Consider the following 13,557-nt stretch of genomic DNA (forward strand, 5'->3'; position numbering starts at 1 on the left):
GTAATTTTTCATATAGTAGCTATCTCATAATTTTGACTTTTTCGTTATTAGTTTGACTTCATATCTCAGAATATTTGTCATGTCATAATAATTATGTTATATATGTATATAGTATCTCATAATATCAGCAATTTACGCCATAATTGTGACTTACTATGCCATAATTTAACAAAAAATTCGAACTATAAAGAAAAGTAAAGTAAATAAATTATACTTTTTATTTCATAATTTTGCTATGTATCTCATAATTTCGACAATGTCATAATTATGACTTTTTATGTCAATTTTGGTTTTATGTCTCAGAATTTTTACTTTTTATGTTGCAATTTTGAGTTTTTATCTAATAATTATGATATGGTATCATAATTTCGAAAATGTGTCGTAATTTTGACTTCATATCTTAGAATTTTTACTTTTTATGTCCTAAATTAGCTTAATTTACTATTACTATTACTCTTTTTGCATTACCGACACGCTATTTTCCTTTTTGATACTGTAAAGCTGCTTTTTTTTGCTATAAGTTTGATCGCAACATATAATCATTGCTGTTAATAGTGTTAATTACATGACATTAACTAACTGCTTGATTTTTACCGTAAATGTCTGCCATATGGACATCAACTTGAGATGCTACAACTAAATATAATGTAGAAACTTGAATTTTCTGTAAAGCTGCTTTGCAACGATTTGCATTGTGAAAAGCGGCATAAAAATAAACTTGAATTTGACACAATCTGTATTGTTAAAAGCGCTAGGCTATATAAATAAAGGTGCCTTGACTTAATTTGGACTTTTTCTCTCATAATTATGCTATGGTATCTTGTCATAATTTTGAATTTATATCTTAGAATTTTTACATTTTTGTCATAAATGTGACTTTTTCTATCTCATAATTTCGACAATTTATGTCAAATATGAATTTTATCTCATAATTACGTTTTATCAAAACATGTTTTATTTTCCATATGTGGCAGAAAATGTGCTCCCATAATCTATCATTCAGGTTTTGTACATTTTATTCCGCATGTCATGTCACTCCCGTACACTAGGTGGCGGACAGTAATTTACAGGTGAGGATGCAGTTTAAAAACACGGCGAAGGAGCAGCAAGCATGGCGTCTTCGTACTATCAGGAGATGCAGGAGGTCTTCAGGAATAACAATAAAAGCAGAGAGTTCCCGGCACACAGTGCTAAAGTGCATTCGGTGGCCTGGAGCTGCGATGGAAAACGATTGGCGTCCGGATCGTTTGATAAAACCGCCAGCGTGTTCGTCCTGGAAAAAGACCGACTGGTGAGGTTTGGTTTATCATCTCCATCATCTGCAATATACACTGAATTATTCATATATGGTGATTATTGTTATTTATATATTAAAATGGCATTTCGACAGTTCATTCTTGCTTTATTTAATATAAACAAAGTCCACGGTAACAACAAAACTAATAATTTTAGGTCTCCAAGGAGCTTTAAAAGTCTTGGAGTTGTTTCGTACACACACACACACACACACACACACACACACACACACACACACACACACACACACACACACACACAGAGAGAGTGTAGTGGTCAAAATTATCAGAACACTAGTATTTTCAGCAGCTAAAAGATGGTGTTAAGTCAGTTATTTCTATCTTTTGCTGTAGTGTGTCAGTAGGAAATATCAGTTTACATTTCCAAACATTCATTTTGCCATTAAATGTAATAATCCAGTGAGGTTTTTGTCTGAACAACGTCTCCGAGACACAGTTCTTCTGGATTGAGTCTGTCTCAGTTTGTTCTGTTTCTTCATGTCACTCCAGACAGACTGATGATGATCAGATCTCTGTGTGGAGCACAAAAACCTCACTGGATTATTACAATTAATGGCAAAATGAATGTTTGGAAATGTAAACTGATATTTCCTACTGACACACTACAGCAAAAGATAGAAATAACTGACTTAAAACCTTTTTTTTTGGTGAAAATACTAGTTTTCTAATAATTTTGGCCTCCACTGTAAGTAAAACCATAGTAACTGAACTACAAAACTTAAGATAGGGTTTAGGTTATATGTGCTCATTAGCCTTTATTACATGTGATCTTGCTCATTTTTGAACCTGTATTTCACGTATCAGGTGAAGGAAAACAACTACCGAGGGCATGGAGACAGTGTGGATCAGCTGTGCTGGCATCCCACCAACCCTGATCTGTTCGTCACTGCATCAGGAGACAAGACCATCCGCATCTGGGACGTACGGACCACCAAATGCATGGCCACGGTCAGCACCAAAGGTGAAGCACTGAACCTATCCGTCATATCTGTTGATCTAACGAGGTTTATTCATATGTGGGATTTTCTCTGACAACTTTTAGGAGAGAATATCAACATATGTTGGAGTCCTGATGGTCAGACTATTGCTGTCGGCAACAAGGATGATGTTGTGACTTTCATCGATGCCAAGACGCACCGTCCCCGTGCCGAGGAGCAGTTCAAGTTTGAGGTCAATGAGATCTCCTGGAATAATGACAATGACATGTTCTTCCTGACAAATGGAAACGGCTGTATTAATATATTAAGGTATGTTCGGTTGTAGTTGTAAGAGGCTGTTGGTGATTTCATGAAATCGATTGTCATGTTTATGTCTTTGTTTCAGTTATCCTGAGCTAAAGCTCATACAGTCAATTAATGCTCATCCGTCCAACTGCATCTGCATTAAATTCGATCCCACAGGCAAGTATTTTGCCACAGGAAGTGCAGATGCGCTGGTCAGTCTGTGGGATGTGGAGGAGCTGGTCTGTGTGCGCTGCTTCTCCAGGTCAGTTCATCAGGACTTTGTCAGAATTTGATTCTCTATCTCTCAATTATGATTTGGTGTGTCACTTTGACTTTCCATCTCATAGCTTTTACGTTTTATGTCATAGACATTTTAAAATAAAGAATTTTGTTTTATAATCATGGCTTTTTGACATAATTTTGACTTCTCGTAAGTTTACATATTTATGTCATGAAGACTTTATGAAATAAGTTTTTGAAATAAAGATGGATTTTTGTCATAATTATGAGATATATAGTCGAAACTATGGTTTTGACTTCTGAAATAATCCAAATTAACTTGAATTTATCCCATAGTTTTTACTTTTTATGTCATAAACCCTTTTAAAATGGACCTTTTGAAAAAAAAAAAAAAGTCCCCCCCCCCCATTTTTACTACTTTAACCTTTTTTTTTTACTATTTGTAGATGTTCTAATAATTTTGCCATATGTCATAATTTTGATGTATTTTCATAATTTATTTTCTAGGTCAGTTGATGCAGTGTTGTTATTAGCTAAACAATTAAAACCGAAATCAGTCTGAAATAAAAAATACAGTTTAGATGGGAACAACAAATTAGAAATGTTGCCTTGGCAGCTAACTAAAATTAAGTTTAGGTTACTGGTAGTAGAATTACTAAAACTGAGAAATAAATTAAAACTAAACATAAATATAAAATAATAATAAAAATGGTGCAAGTGTATAACATAATCTGAAATATAAACATACAAGCTAATTCAAAAAATTAATAATATTTAACAATATTACACATTGTTCTTTTAATTGTTACATTCATTGTAACGGAAACGGAAAAAAATGTATGTAACCTGTATGTAAATTGTGTAATAAGTGATTTAAATTTTTTTGGTCACTTTCAATTCCTGAAAGATGAAAGTTCATTGATTGTAATTCGTTGCACATTTGCCTTATTTTCATGTTACATTACATATAATGATATTATCATAATGTTTCTGAATCCCACAGACTAGACTGGCCTGTGCGGACACTTAGTTTCAGTCACGATGGGAAAATGCTGGCGTCAGCTTCTGAGGATCATTTCATTGACATTGCTGAAGTAGAAACAGGTGAGCAGACTGATTTTTGAAATGATCACGAAAGCTTGAGTTGTGTTTTCTGTCTGACTGACGTTTGTCGTTGTGTGTTATTAGGTGAGAAGCTCTGGGAGATTCAGTGCGAGTCTCCAACCTTCACTGTAGCGTGGCATCCGAAGAGACCACTGCTGGCGTACGCCTGCGACGATAAAGAGGGCAAATACGACAGCAACCGAGAGGCAGGCACCGTCAAGCTCTTCGGACTTCCCAATGACTCCTGAGGACCAGAGTCTTCATGTGTTCAGGCGTATTCTGCATTATTTGAGGTTTAATGGTTGCTTCACTTGATATTATTGCTTTGTATTAGATTTCTACTTATTGTGAAGTAAATGCTGTAAATAGTTCAAAGATATTTTGATGTTCGGCTCTCATATTACTTGAGATCCTGAGTGATCAAGGTATCGATTACAAGCGTAAATAACTACTGCCAGCAGCTCCTCTACAGAACATAAGAATTATGTTCATCTTTTTCCAAAAATTGGCCTGGTGACGTGGACGGATGTCTAATCTGAGCGGTGTTATCATATCTGTGTAGATGACTTGAAAATCATTTGACTTGCAGAGCATGTTGTTGTTGTTTCCCATAATTGACCACTGCCAATTTGTAAAAAAGAAAAATGTATTGGATTTGTTTCATTTTAACAATCCTTTGTGCAAATGCAAGTCTTGTATCTCCAGTTTCAGACGTGACCAGCAGAGGGCATCACAAGCTCAGAGGAAACGAGGCAAGGCATTGCAATGTATAATATGGGCAGTTTTGTATGTTTGCTTTTTTTTTTTTTTAATAGAAATAAACTTTATGTGCTGTATTTTTTAAATAAAGTGTTTCATAAAGTATGATTGACCTAAAAGCCATATGACAAGTTGTGCTTTTTTTAATTTTCTTTTTTTACAAGGAAATACAAAGCACCATATTTTTATGTGAGCAGTGTTATTTTGGTATTATTTATCAACTATTATAGTATTTATACATATTTTGAATTATGTTTTAGTACTTTTGTTGCGTGCATTAAACATTTGTGTTTTTTATATTTTTACTTTAGTACTTATTTTATTTAGTTGCCAAGGCAACATTTCTTATTTTAAGATTTTTGTCTATTTATTATTAAAAATTGATTTATATTTCAATATAAATATTTTTTTTTATAGTTAACATCACTGCATGTGAGAAGAAAAAACTGAAATAGAATAGGGACAAAACTTTGTTTAGTTGGTTCATATAGTTGCAAAGGGTTAAATTTATTTTTATTTTTTATGTTGGCCTGGACCTTTGCAAGTCTATTTATTTATGTAACAGGTCATGAAAAATAGCATGTAGTAAAAGAAAAATACGGTATATAAACTATTGCCTATCGTTTGGGATTTATTAGAAGAACATCCTACACTTGACAGAGGCTTATACATACAGATTTATCAGAATACATTATTATCTGTGCCACATCATGATGGCAATTTAAATATGATTTCATTTCATATACCAGACAAGGAGTTGTTAGGAAAAAGTGTGAATAGATGTGTGTCTCTATTAAGAACTTGTCTGTTCTTTGGCTCTTCCTAAATGCCGGTGCGGTGATTTCTGTGGGACGGTGGTGTGGTGGAGGGTCACCAGAGGTGGAGCAAACAGCGGTAGTCTGTAGATTTGGAGCAGTCTCCAGTCAGCAGGGAATAGCTGATAAGTGAGATTAGGTTCAGCCCATCATTAATCTTTCTCCGTTGTGACAGACTCGCTCAGCACGCACGTCCTCCGTGCCCACTTCAGGAGCCTGTAGTCTGGCTGGTGGCAGCTGTCCTCACCCTTCTCTGCTGATTCACCCCAGCAGGCTCCAGGATGTCTCACTTTGCCACTTCCTACATATGACACGCTGCTGCAGGCGTCCTTCGATTGCTGCTTAATTACATTTCCTTAAGCAGAGCCCATTTCCCTTGTGATGTCCAGCTTCCAGGCTTTGGCTCATCACCATTATTGTCATCCTCTTGTTTATGGTTGGGGATTTAAATCCATTTATTACTGTTAATCTTGCAGCTGTTCCTTATTTCTATGTATAAAAGTCTGTCTGAACCCGCTAGGATTTGTTTCTGTTTTACAGTCCAAATTAAATGCAACCTTTTCCATTAACAGCTTCATAAACTAATACATAATATAAAACGCTAGGGTTTTATTGTGACACCGGCAGAATAAATTAATTAAAATTAAGTAATAAAATAAATTAATCTTTTTTTTTTATTCAAGAGACCATAATTATTCCGCTTACCACACCTCAAGACATTGTGCAGGTTTTATTTCAAGACTGTCAGGTTTTGATCCTTAAAATGCTTTTGTGTGGAGGACTAATTTATGTCAAGCCTCCCGCTGCTAATTACAAAACGTCATTTTAGAGCTAATAACGGATATGCAGAGTAGAGATTACAGTTTTTCTCAATTGCTTTGGCACATTTTTTGAAGCAGTCTCAACAGTCTTTAAACTGTAAGTGCAACGGTCAAAACTGTTTGCTGAAACATCAGAAGCCATTGCATGTCTGCAAAAGGTAGTAACTCTCCCAGACCATTTAATTCATGCTTCAGAACCTATTCTGGCCAAGTGACTTTGGCCAATGCCACCAAAATAAAAGCATTTTTGTCATTGTGTGAGCCACACTGTTCAAAATGTTTTGGAAATATTTGTTATATGCAAATTTCATTTAATTTCTTTTTGTGCAACATGCAAATTTCATTTGATTATATGCAATTACACTTAATAATTGTTATATGCATTTTTGTTTTTTACTTTTTCTTTTGATAGACTGCTTTCTATACTAGAATGTCAGTTTTTTTCTGTGTATCTCACTGAGCATTTTAGATACATATTTCAACAGCAGGCCTGTATTGGGGAAAATCAACACTGTAATCAACACATTCCTACACATCTTCTTATTGCATAGGCTACATTTCTACAGATACATGTACTGTACTGGGTCTGATATTTATGGACTTTACACGCTTGTCTGATAGATTTTGATAGCTAATTGAACGGATCATTTTGCAAGTGATGGCTCACACGATGAAAGAGCTTTATAAATTGTGAAGAGTTTGAGAAGTAGGCTAGCTCTTCTTCAGTTGTGCATTTAGTTATTGTGCAAATTTTAGACAATTGCACTTACTCATTGACACACGTGCCAAAACACGCAATTTGCTTAAATCAATAAGAAATTCAAATCTGTTCAGACATCTGAATTTATTGTTTTGAGGGGGAAAAGTCGTGTGTGGGTCTCTCCTGAATGTGTTCGGCAGCCGAGTCTCTACTAATAACGAAAGTTTAGCTGCTTCAGAAACAGCTTAATCGCCTCCACGTGCAGCTTTTCTGCTGCGAAAATATTATTTCATTGATAAATTCACGCTGCAGAGCTGACAACAGTTTCTGTGCGCGTGTGGGTCTGTACTATCTGAGCGTTTGTATGGGAGAGAAAGAGGGAGAAAGGGCGTGATTTCCGTCGATAACAAAACGTAATTTCGTGGGGAAAACGTGGAAATGCTTTGTCATTGTTATGCTTATATTTATTGGTCAGCATATTTTGGGGTTTTGGTTCTCTTGCAGTTTTATTTGAATAAATCCACCCCCACGGATTTATGCCTAATCTGGCCCTGATCGTTATGGCAGTAGTTCTAAAGGAAACCATATTCTGGAGATTACAGGTGTAAAAACCGTCAAAGATTTTTCTTTCAAATGAAAATATAATTGGACATTCTTAAAAATTAGACATCCGGTAACTGACTAATAACCTTTTCTTTGCCATTAAAGTGAAATTACTAAATCTAAACACACAGGAGTCTGATAAAGTCTCATTTAAAATAATTAAATTCAAGAAAAATCTCAGATGACTTTTGCAACTGAAGTCATATTTAATGTGAGTTTTTAAGGCTTCAGTTTAATTTTGACCAAAACAACAACTGATCATCTTTTATGCTTAAGCATTCCAAATAGCCTACAACATGATTTTGTTTAATGATTTTAGAAAGTCATTAAACCTTTGTTTAGACACAGAAGACAAAGTCCAAGACAAAGTCACTCAAAGGACTCATTCGCAGTCCGCTTCATTGAGATGCCGGAGCCATAATCAATATCTAATGCTTTCTTCCAAGCACATTCTAAATGGTTCTGTATGACACAATAAATCCTACATTAAGCCATGGCATCCTCCTTCATACAGGACACTCACATTCTTACTGTTTTCCCTCCTCTTAAGGTAAAGTCAGTAAATCTTCGCCAGGCGGGTAATACCTTTGGATTTTTGTGGGATCAGAAGCGTTTCTCAGGAGGAAGCTCTGAGTTTGCACTGCGTTATACTGCGGATCTGCAAGATACGGCTCTGCTGACCAGAACGGGTTACAATGGCCTCATGTGCAAGAACTGGAGTGGTGTGGATTACTTATGGATTATTGTGATGTTTTCATCAACAGTTTGAACGCTCATTCTCCAAATCATTTTTATACGACTGTGACTTTTTAAATGACACTTTTATGTGACTAAAGATGTTTGACTCTTATGTTTTCATCCATGTGCTGTATTTTATCTGCTTTGCATCCAGTATTCTGCATAATTTTGTTAGAATGTTTCAATTTTGGATGTTGTACTAGTTCTAAAATTGTTTAACATTTGCATAATGTATTGTATAAGAATGAGTCATAATTTTATTATGGTTATAAAATCAGATGATGAGGGTTTTTGCATTTAAATGAACAGACATATATTAAGAATAGAAGTCTAATCTGAACTGGTATATGAACAGCCACCAGTGATAAAAATAAATGACTGAGGGAGAATGAATCTGTCTTAAAAGAGCTTAAATTCACAGCGTTTTAGCAGGGCTGCTGCTAATGTGAGTGTGTGCAGTGTTGAAGATATAGTTTTAATATGTTTCTCATCTATAGAAAGTACACTTTTATCGACCAATATTAAAAATAGTTTTTTTTACTATTATTTGTCTATTTTTCTCAATTCATGTAATAATTAAATTGTGTTCAAATTGTCCTACATATGTCATAATAAAACACCGCAGGTTAAACCACAGCAGAACATACAAAAACACAAATGAAGAGGCAGAAGTGAAATGCTTTCTGCTTTTCTCTGTTAAAATGACGTGACACATTTTCGTATCTCTCCTAATTTCCATTTCAATAGATAGAGCTTCCAGGTCCCTTATGAGACTCTCTCGGTCCCTCAGGTCTTAATGGATTAGTTTCTCCACCAGCCATATTATTGGCTTTCGTTACTCTTCCAATTTGTCTTTCAGTTCTTGCTCCAGTAATTTATGGGGCTTGATGTGAAACAAAATATTTCTGACATGCAATTTATTAGCAGCCCACAGTAACCTTTGCTGTTCAACAATCCAGCCTCTCAGAACGTTGTTTTTTTCAACAGCTTTTGAATGAATAAAATTTGCAATTCACATGCAGGAGCAATATTTTATGCTTGGCCACTTTCCTGCACTATTTGTGCTCAAATATTCAGATTGGACTATTGTTTTTACTGTAATCAGGCTGTTTCTTATGTGCCGACTTTAACTAGTTAGTTGCCTCTTCAAGAGGCATGGATTTGGAACTGTTTGCTGCAGTTACTTAGGAAGGATATCCGCTCTTAAACCTGACATAACAGTCTAAAATATATATATATTTAAATGGAACAGTTACATTTCCACAGCTGATCACTGTACAGTATATTTTTGAAATGTTTGAGTATAAGAGAGAAACAACTCAGAAAGTTTGAGAAGTAGGACAAGCATATGAAATAACAAACACAAAACCTGTCATCATTAGATCCTTACAGTCTCATAGGAGCATGATATATATAAACGTGAGTGGGTTTCGGTGAGCAAGTCCCACGTCAGCATTTTGCCCATGAAATTCAGTCATAACCTTGCCTAATACATGTACATTTCAGGAAATCAGTGGGAGCTTTACTGTCAAACTGGGAGTTTTTAAGGCAAAGATATGAGACGTTATATATAAAACGCTCGCCTTTTTTATTGCTAGACAGACTGTCTTGTTAGCGCTTTATTTAAATTCACAAAAACATTTAAACCTTTTTATAAAGCATTTTTATTTGCCATTTCAAAAAATGGTACTTTAGGTCATTTAGGTTCATTAATGTAACAGATTTACAGTGATTTGGTTTGACAGATGTTGTATTACATTTCATGCAATAAGAAAATCATTTTCTACATTCTCCACACTCTTAACCCTGGATCAAAACCTCAAACGGCTGAATGCTTCTCAGTAAACTTTTTTCCTTTTAACCTTTCAACTTTATCGTATTCACATATGATAGACACACATTTATGCAATGAAAATGAATTAATGTACATATGGAGAGGCAACTGAAATAAGCTGTCCAAAAATGAAAATTTGCTGAAAATGTACTCACCCTCAGGCCATTGAAGATGCATGTTTGTTTCTTCATCAGAACAGATCTGGAGAACTTTAGCATCACTTGCTCATCAATGGATCCTCTGCAGTGAATGGGTGCCATCAGAATGAGAGTCCAAACAACTGATAAAAACATCACAATAATCCACAGTCCATCAATCTACGTCTTGTGAAGCAAACTTGCATGTTTGTAAGAAACAAAACCATAAACAAAGCATTTTAACTTTAAACCATTGCTTCTGGCAACAGTTCATAATCCATAATAACGCTTCCTCAAGTGAAAAAAGTTATCCCCTATTTGTCCTCTCACATCAAAATCCACTGACATATTTATTTAGCACTGTTTTAATCTGTTATCCCTTGTAAATGGTGTTTGATCTGTGCGTATTTCTTTGATTTAGACAAGATGAATTTTCCACTTGAGAAACCAATATAAGAGATGAAGGACTCATATTTTTGCCAGAAGAGACAATTTGAAGTAATGATGGATTTGTTTCTTACAAACACGCAGTTTTCGCTTCACGAGATGTTAACTGATGGACTGGAGTGGTGTGGATTACTTGTGGCTTATTGTGATGTTTTTATCAGCTGTTTGGACTCTCATTCTGACGGCACCCATTCACTGCGGAGGATAAATTGCTGAGCAAGTGATGTAATGCTACATTTCTCCAAAACTGTTCCCATGAAGAAACAAACTCATCTACATCTTGGATGGGCTGAGAGTGAGTAAATTTTTGTCTTTTTTCAAATATATTTCAAGTAAAGATGCAAACTTGCTAAACATTTTGGAATGAAAAGAAATGGTATTGCTTGATGCTGGCAGCAATCATCGACTATATGAGTTTGAAACATGAAAGCCTATTCAGCTTAGAAGTGTAATTTTGTAGCTATAAATAACACTGAGCATCCAGTATTGTGCTTCAGGATGAACTGTGGCCAAACGACACTTTTTTTTTTCACACTCAAACTTACAAAAACGTGCCTAATTACAGCACCAGCATACTCATAACATAAAATATAGAGGACTTCTTTTTGATGAAACACAAAAATATCTGTGCCTCGGTGCAACACTCTTGTTTTTGGCCACTGCACTTTTTATGAACATGTTCACCTAGTTTCTGATCAGATAAAGCTGAAAGGTCGACAAGGTTAATTTTGACAGAGTAGTTGTTTATTCTGATCCAGAGTTCATGAGAAATGATCAGAGATGCAGTAAACAGTAAATCATTCTACTAAAGTTACATTTCCATATGGTTTGTAATTGCTTTTTAAAGAAATAACATTCTAAAGTTGTTTTATAAACCAAAGCCCCAAACACAATGCAAGAGGATAAAAATCAGTGTTATACTACATCATATGTACCAATGATTTACATATGTTTAAGAAACTACTTTAAACTGAAATTAACTTCATTAAGGTCCCTGACAACAGAAACTAGCTCAGTTGAATAGTTTAGACCCCTGCTTTAATTATTCCATCCTGTACAGCCACAAAATTATGACATAAACAAATATTCTCAGATTAATAAATGATATGATGTGAAAACATGCATGTCAAAAGCCCGTATGAATGGCATATGTTATGTTTATGTACTGGTAGGTATTTTTAAAATCCAATACACCTAATATATACAAAATTATTCAGATTTTTTTATGTTGAAACAAAAAGACCAGTCACAGCCTGCGGATTGACAGTTCCCCAGCTGACAGTGTTGAAGCGTGATGTTCAAATCACAATAAACAAATGTATTTAATTAATTGAATGTTTGCAGAGATTCATCCAAAATCTTTCTCATTTATGCACATTCATTGAAAGGACAGTGCTAAAGTAAATAATAGCCATTTTTAATGGTATCATGCATCCACACCCAAAGAATGAAAACAAATTGCTCATTTCCCCCTATAAAATAAATCCTGAAATAAATTAAAGCATGCAAGTGTTAACTGAAGGGTGTGGTGGAAATGTGAAACATAGCCCTTATCATATAAACACTTTTTCGCTTGGAGCATCATTACTCTTTTATATATTGATTGAATATATTAAAACATCCCAATATAATTTAGCTGTTGCTAGTTAACTGAAATCTCATTGGTGTTCATCAATGAAATCTCTTTGAGCTGTGCATTTATCATATTCATCACAAAATTGTCAGTTCATTTTTTATTCGTTAATTATGTTGGCCATAATTCACCCAAAAATGCAAATTTGCTAAAAATGTTTTCACCCTCAGGCCATCCATGTTCTAGATGAGTTTGTTTCTTCATCTGAACAGATTTGGAGAAATGTAGCATTGCATCTCTTGCTCACCAATGGATCCTCTGCAGTGAATGGGTGCCGTCAGAATGAGAGTCCTACAATTAACATCTTGTGAAGTGAAAAGCTGTGTTTTTGAAGTAAACAAAAAACCATCAAAGAATTTTACCATTGCTTCTGGCTGAAATATGTGTCCTCTGCCCAAAATATTGATTTCTCCAATGAAAAAGTCTGAATCAGGAGAGAAATATGTACAGATCAATCACCTTTACAAATATGTTACTCGTGGATTATTGTGATGTTTTTATCAGCTGTTTGGACTCTCATTCTGACGGCACCCATTCACTGCATAGGATCCATTGGTGAGCAAGTTTTCTCCAAATCTGTTCAGATGGGCTCACGGTGAGTAAATTTCAATTTTTGGTTAAACTATTCCAATAATCCGTATCCATAAATGGTTTGTTTTCTACTGCTGGACATCTCCAGTCCGATAGCATCTTAAAGATCACAGAATCACCAACACAGTCAGCCCTTTTACCCAGTTTATTATGTAATCTTCATGTAATAGAAAAATTACATAAAATGAAAATTCCAAATATGTCTATGATACATATGAAATGATGGAAGTATCATTAAAGTGGAAATTGACACCTAAAATGTTTTGATTGTGTGGGAAATCAAATAACTACTTTGTGACCTCAAAAAGTATTTGAACAGGTGAGCTGCACTTAAACATATACTGTATGAGTTTCTTTGTGCACTGTATAACATGAAACATAGATGTGATGAACTGAAGTTCAGGGTCTAGAATCAATTGTTTGCAGAGGACACTTGGTTTGATATGTAATATCTAATGACATTTAAGTACAACCAAAAGTGTCCAAATACTTTTTAGGGTGATTTTGTGTGTTTAAATGTCATGAAGTGATTAACCACTGCATTGTGACGGCACAATGCAAGAATGTCTTTTATGCCAAGAGGTATATTGGTAGTA

At 34.9% G+C, this 13,557-nt stretch overlaps 1 protein-coding gene across 1 annotated transcript; it reads left to right on the forward strand.

Moving 5' to 3' along the window:
• Positions 1-1,080: 1,080 nt before the first annotated feature.
• On the forward strand, positions 1,081-4,760 carry thoc3 (THO complex 3). Its single transcript, XM_058798044.1, has 7 exons — positions 1,081-1,291; positions 2,121-2,277; positions 2,359-2,563; positions 2,640-2,801; positions 3,783-3,883; positions 3,968-4,176; positions 4,589-4,760. Exons 1-6 carry the CDS (start codon positions 1,112-1,114, stop codon positions 4,129-4,131), a joined length of 969 nt encoding a protein of 322 aa, XP_058654027.1. The 5' UTR covers positions 1,081-1,111; the 3' UTR covers positions 4,132-4,176; positions 4,589-4,760.
• The last annotated feature ends 8,797 nt before the right edge of the window (positions 4,761-13,557 follow it).

The sequence above is a fragment of the Onychostoma macrolepis genome, chromosome 14 (genome assembly GCF_012432095.1).
Source record: "Onychostoma macrolepis isolate SWU-2019 chromosome 14, ASM1243209v1, whole genome shotgun sequence".
Lineage (NCBI taxonomy): Eukaryota > Metazoa > Chordata > Actinopteri > Cypriniformes > Cyprinidae > Onychostoma > Onychostoma macrolepis.

Excerpts from the sequence above, each read along its gene's own strand:
- thoc3 (XM_058798044.1), top strand. The coding sequence starts at position 1,112 with ATGGCGTCTTCGTACTATCAGGAGATGCAGGAGGTCTTCAGGAATAAC. Across the intron at positions 2,278-2,358 it reads GGCCACGGTCAGCACCAAAG|GAGAGAATATCAACATATGT; the intron begins GTGAAGCACTGA and ends GACAACTTTTAG. Across the intron at positions 2,564-2,639 it reads GGCTGTATTAATATATTAAG|TTATCCTGAGCTAAAGCTCA; the intron begins GTATGTTCGGTT and ends TCTTTGTTTCAG.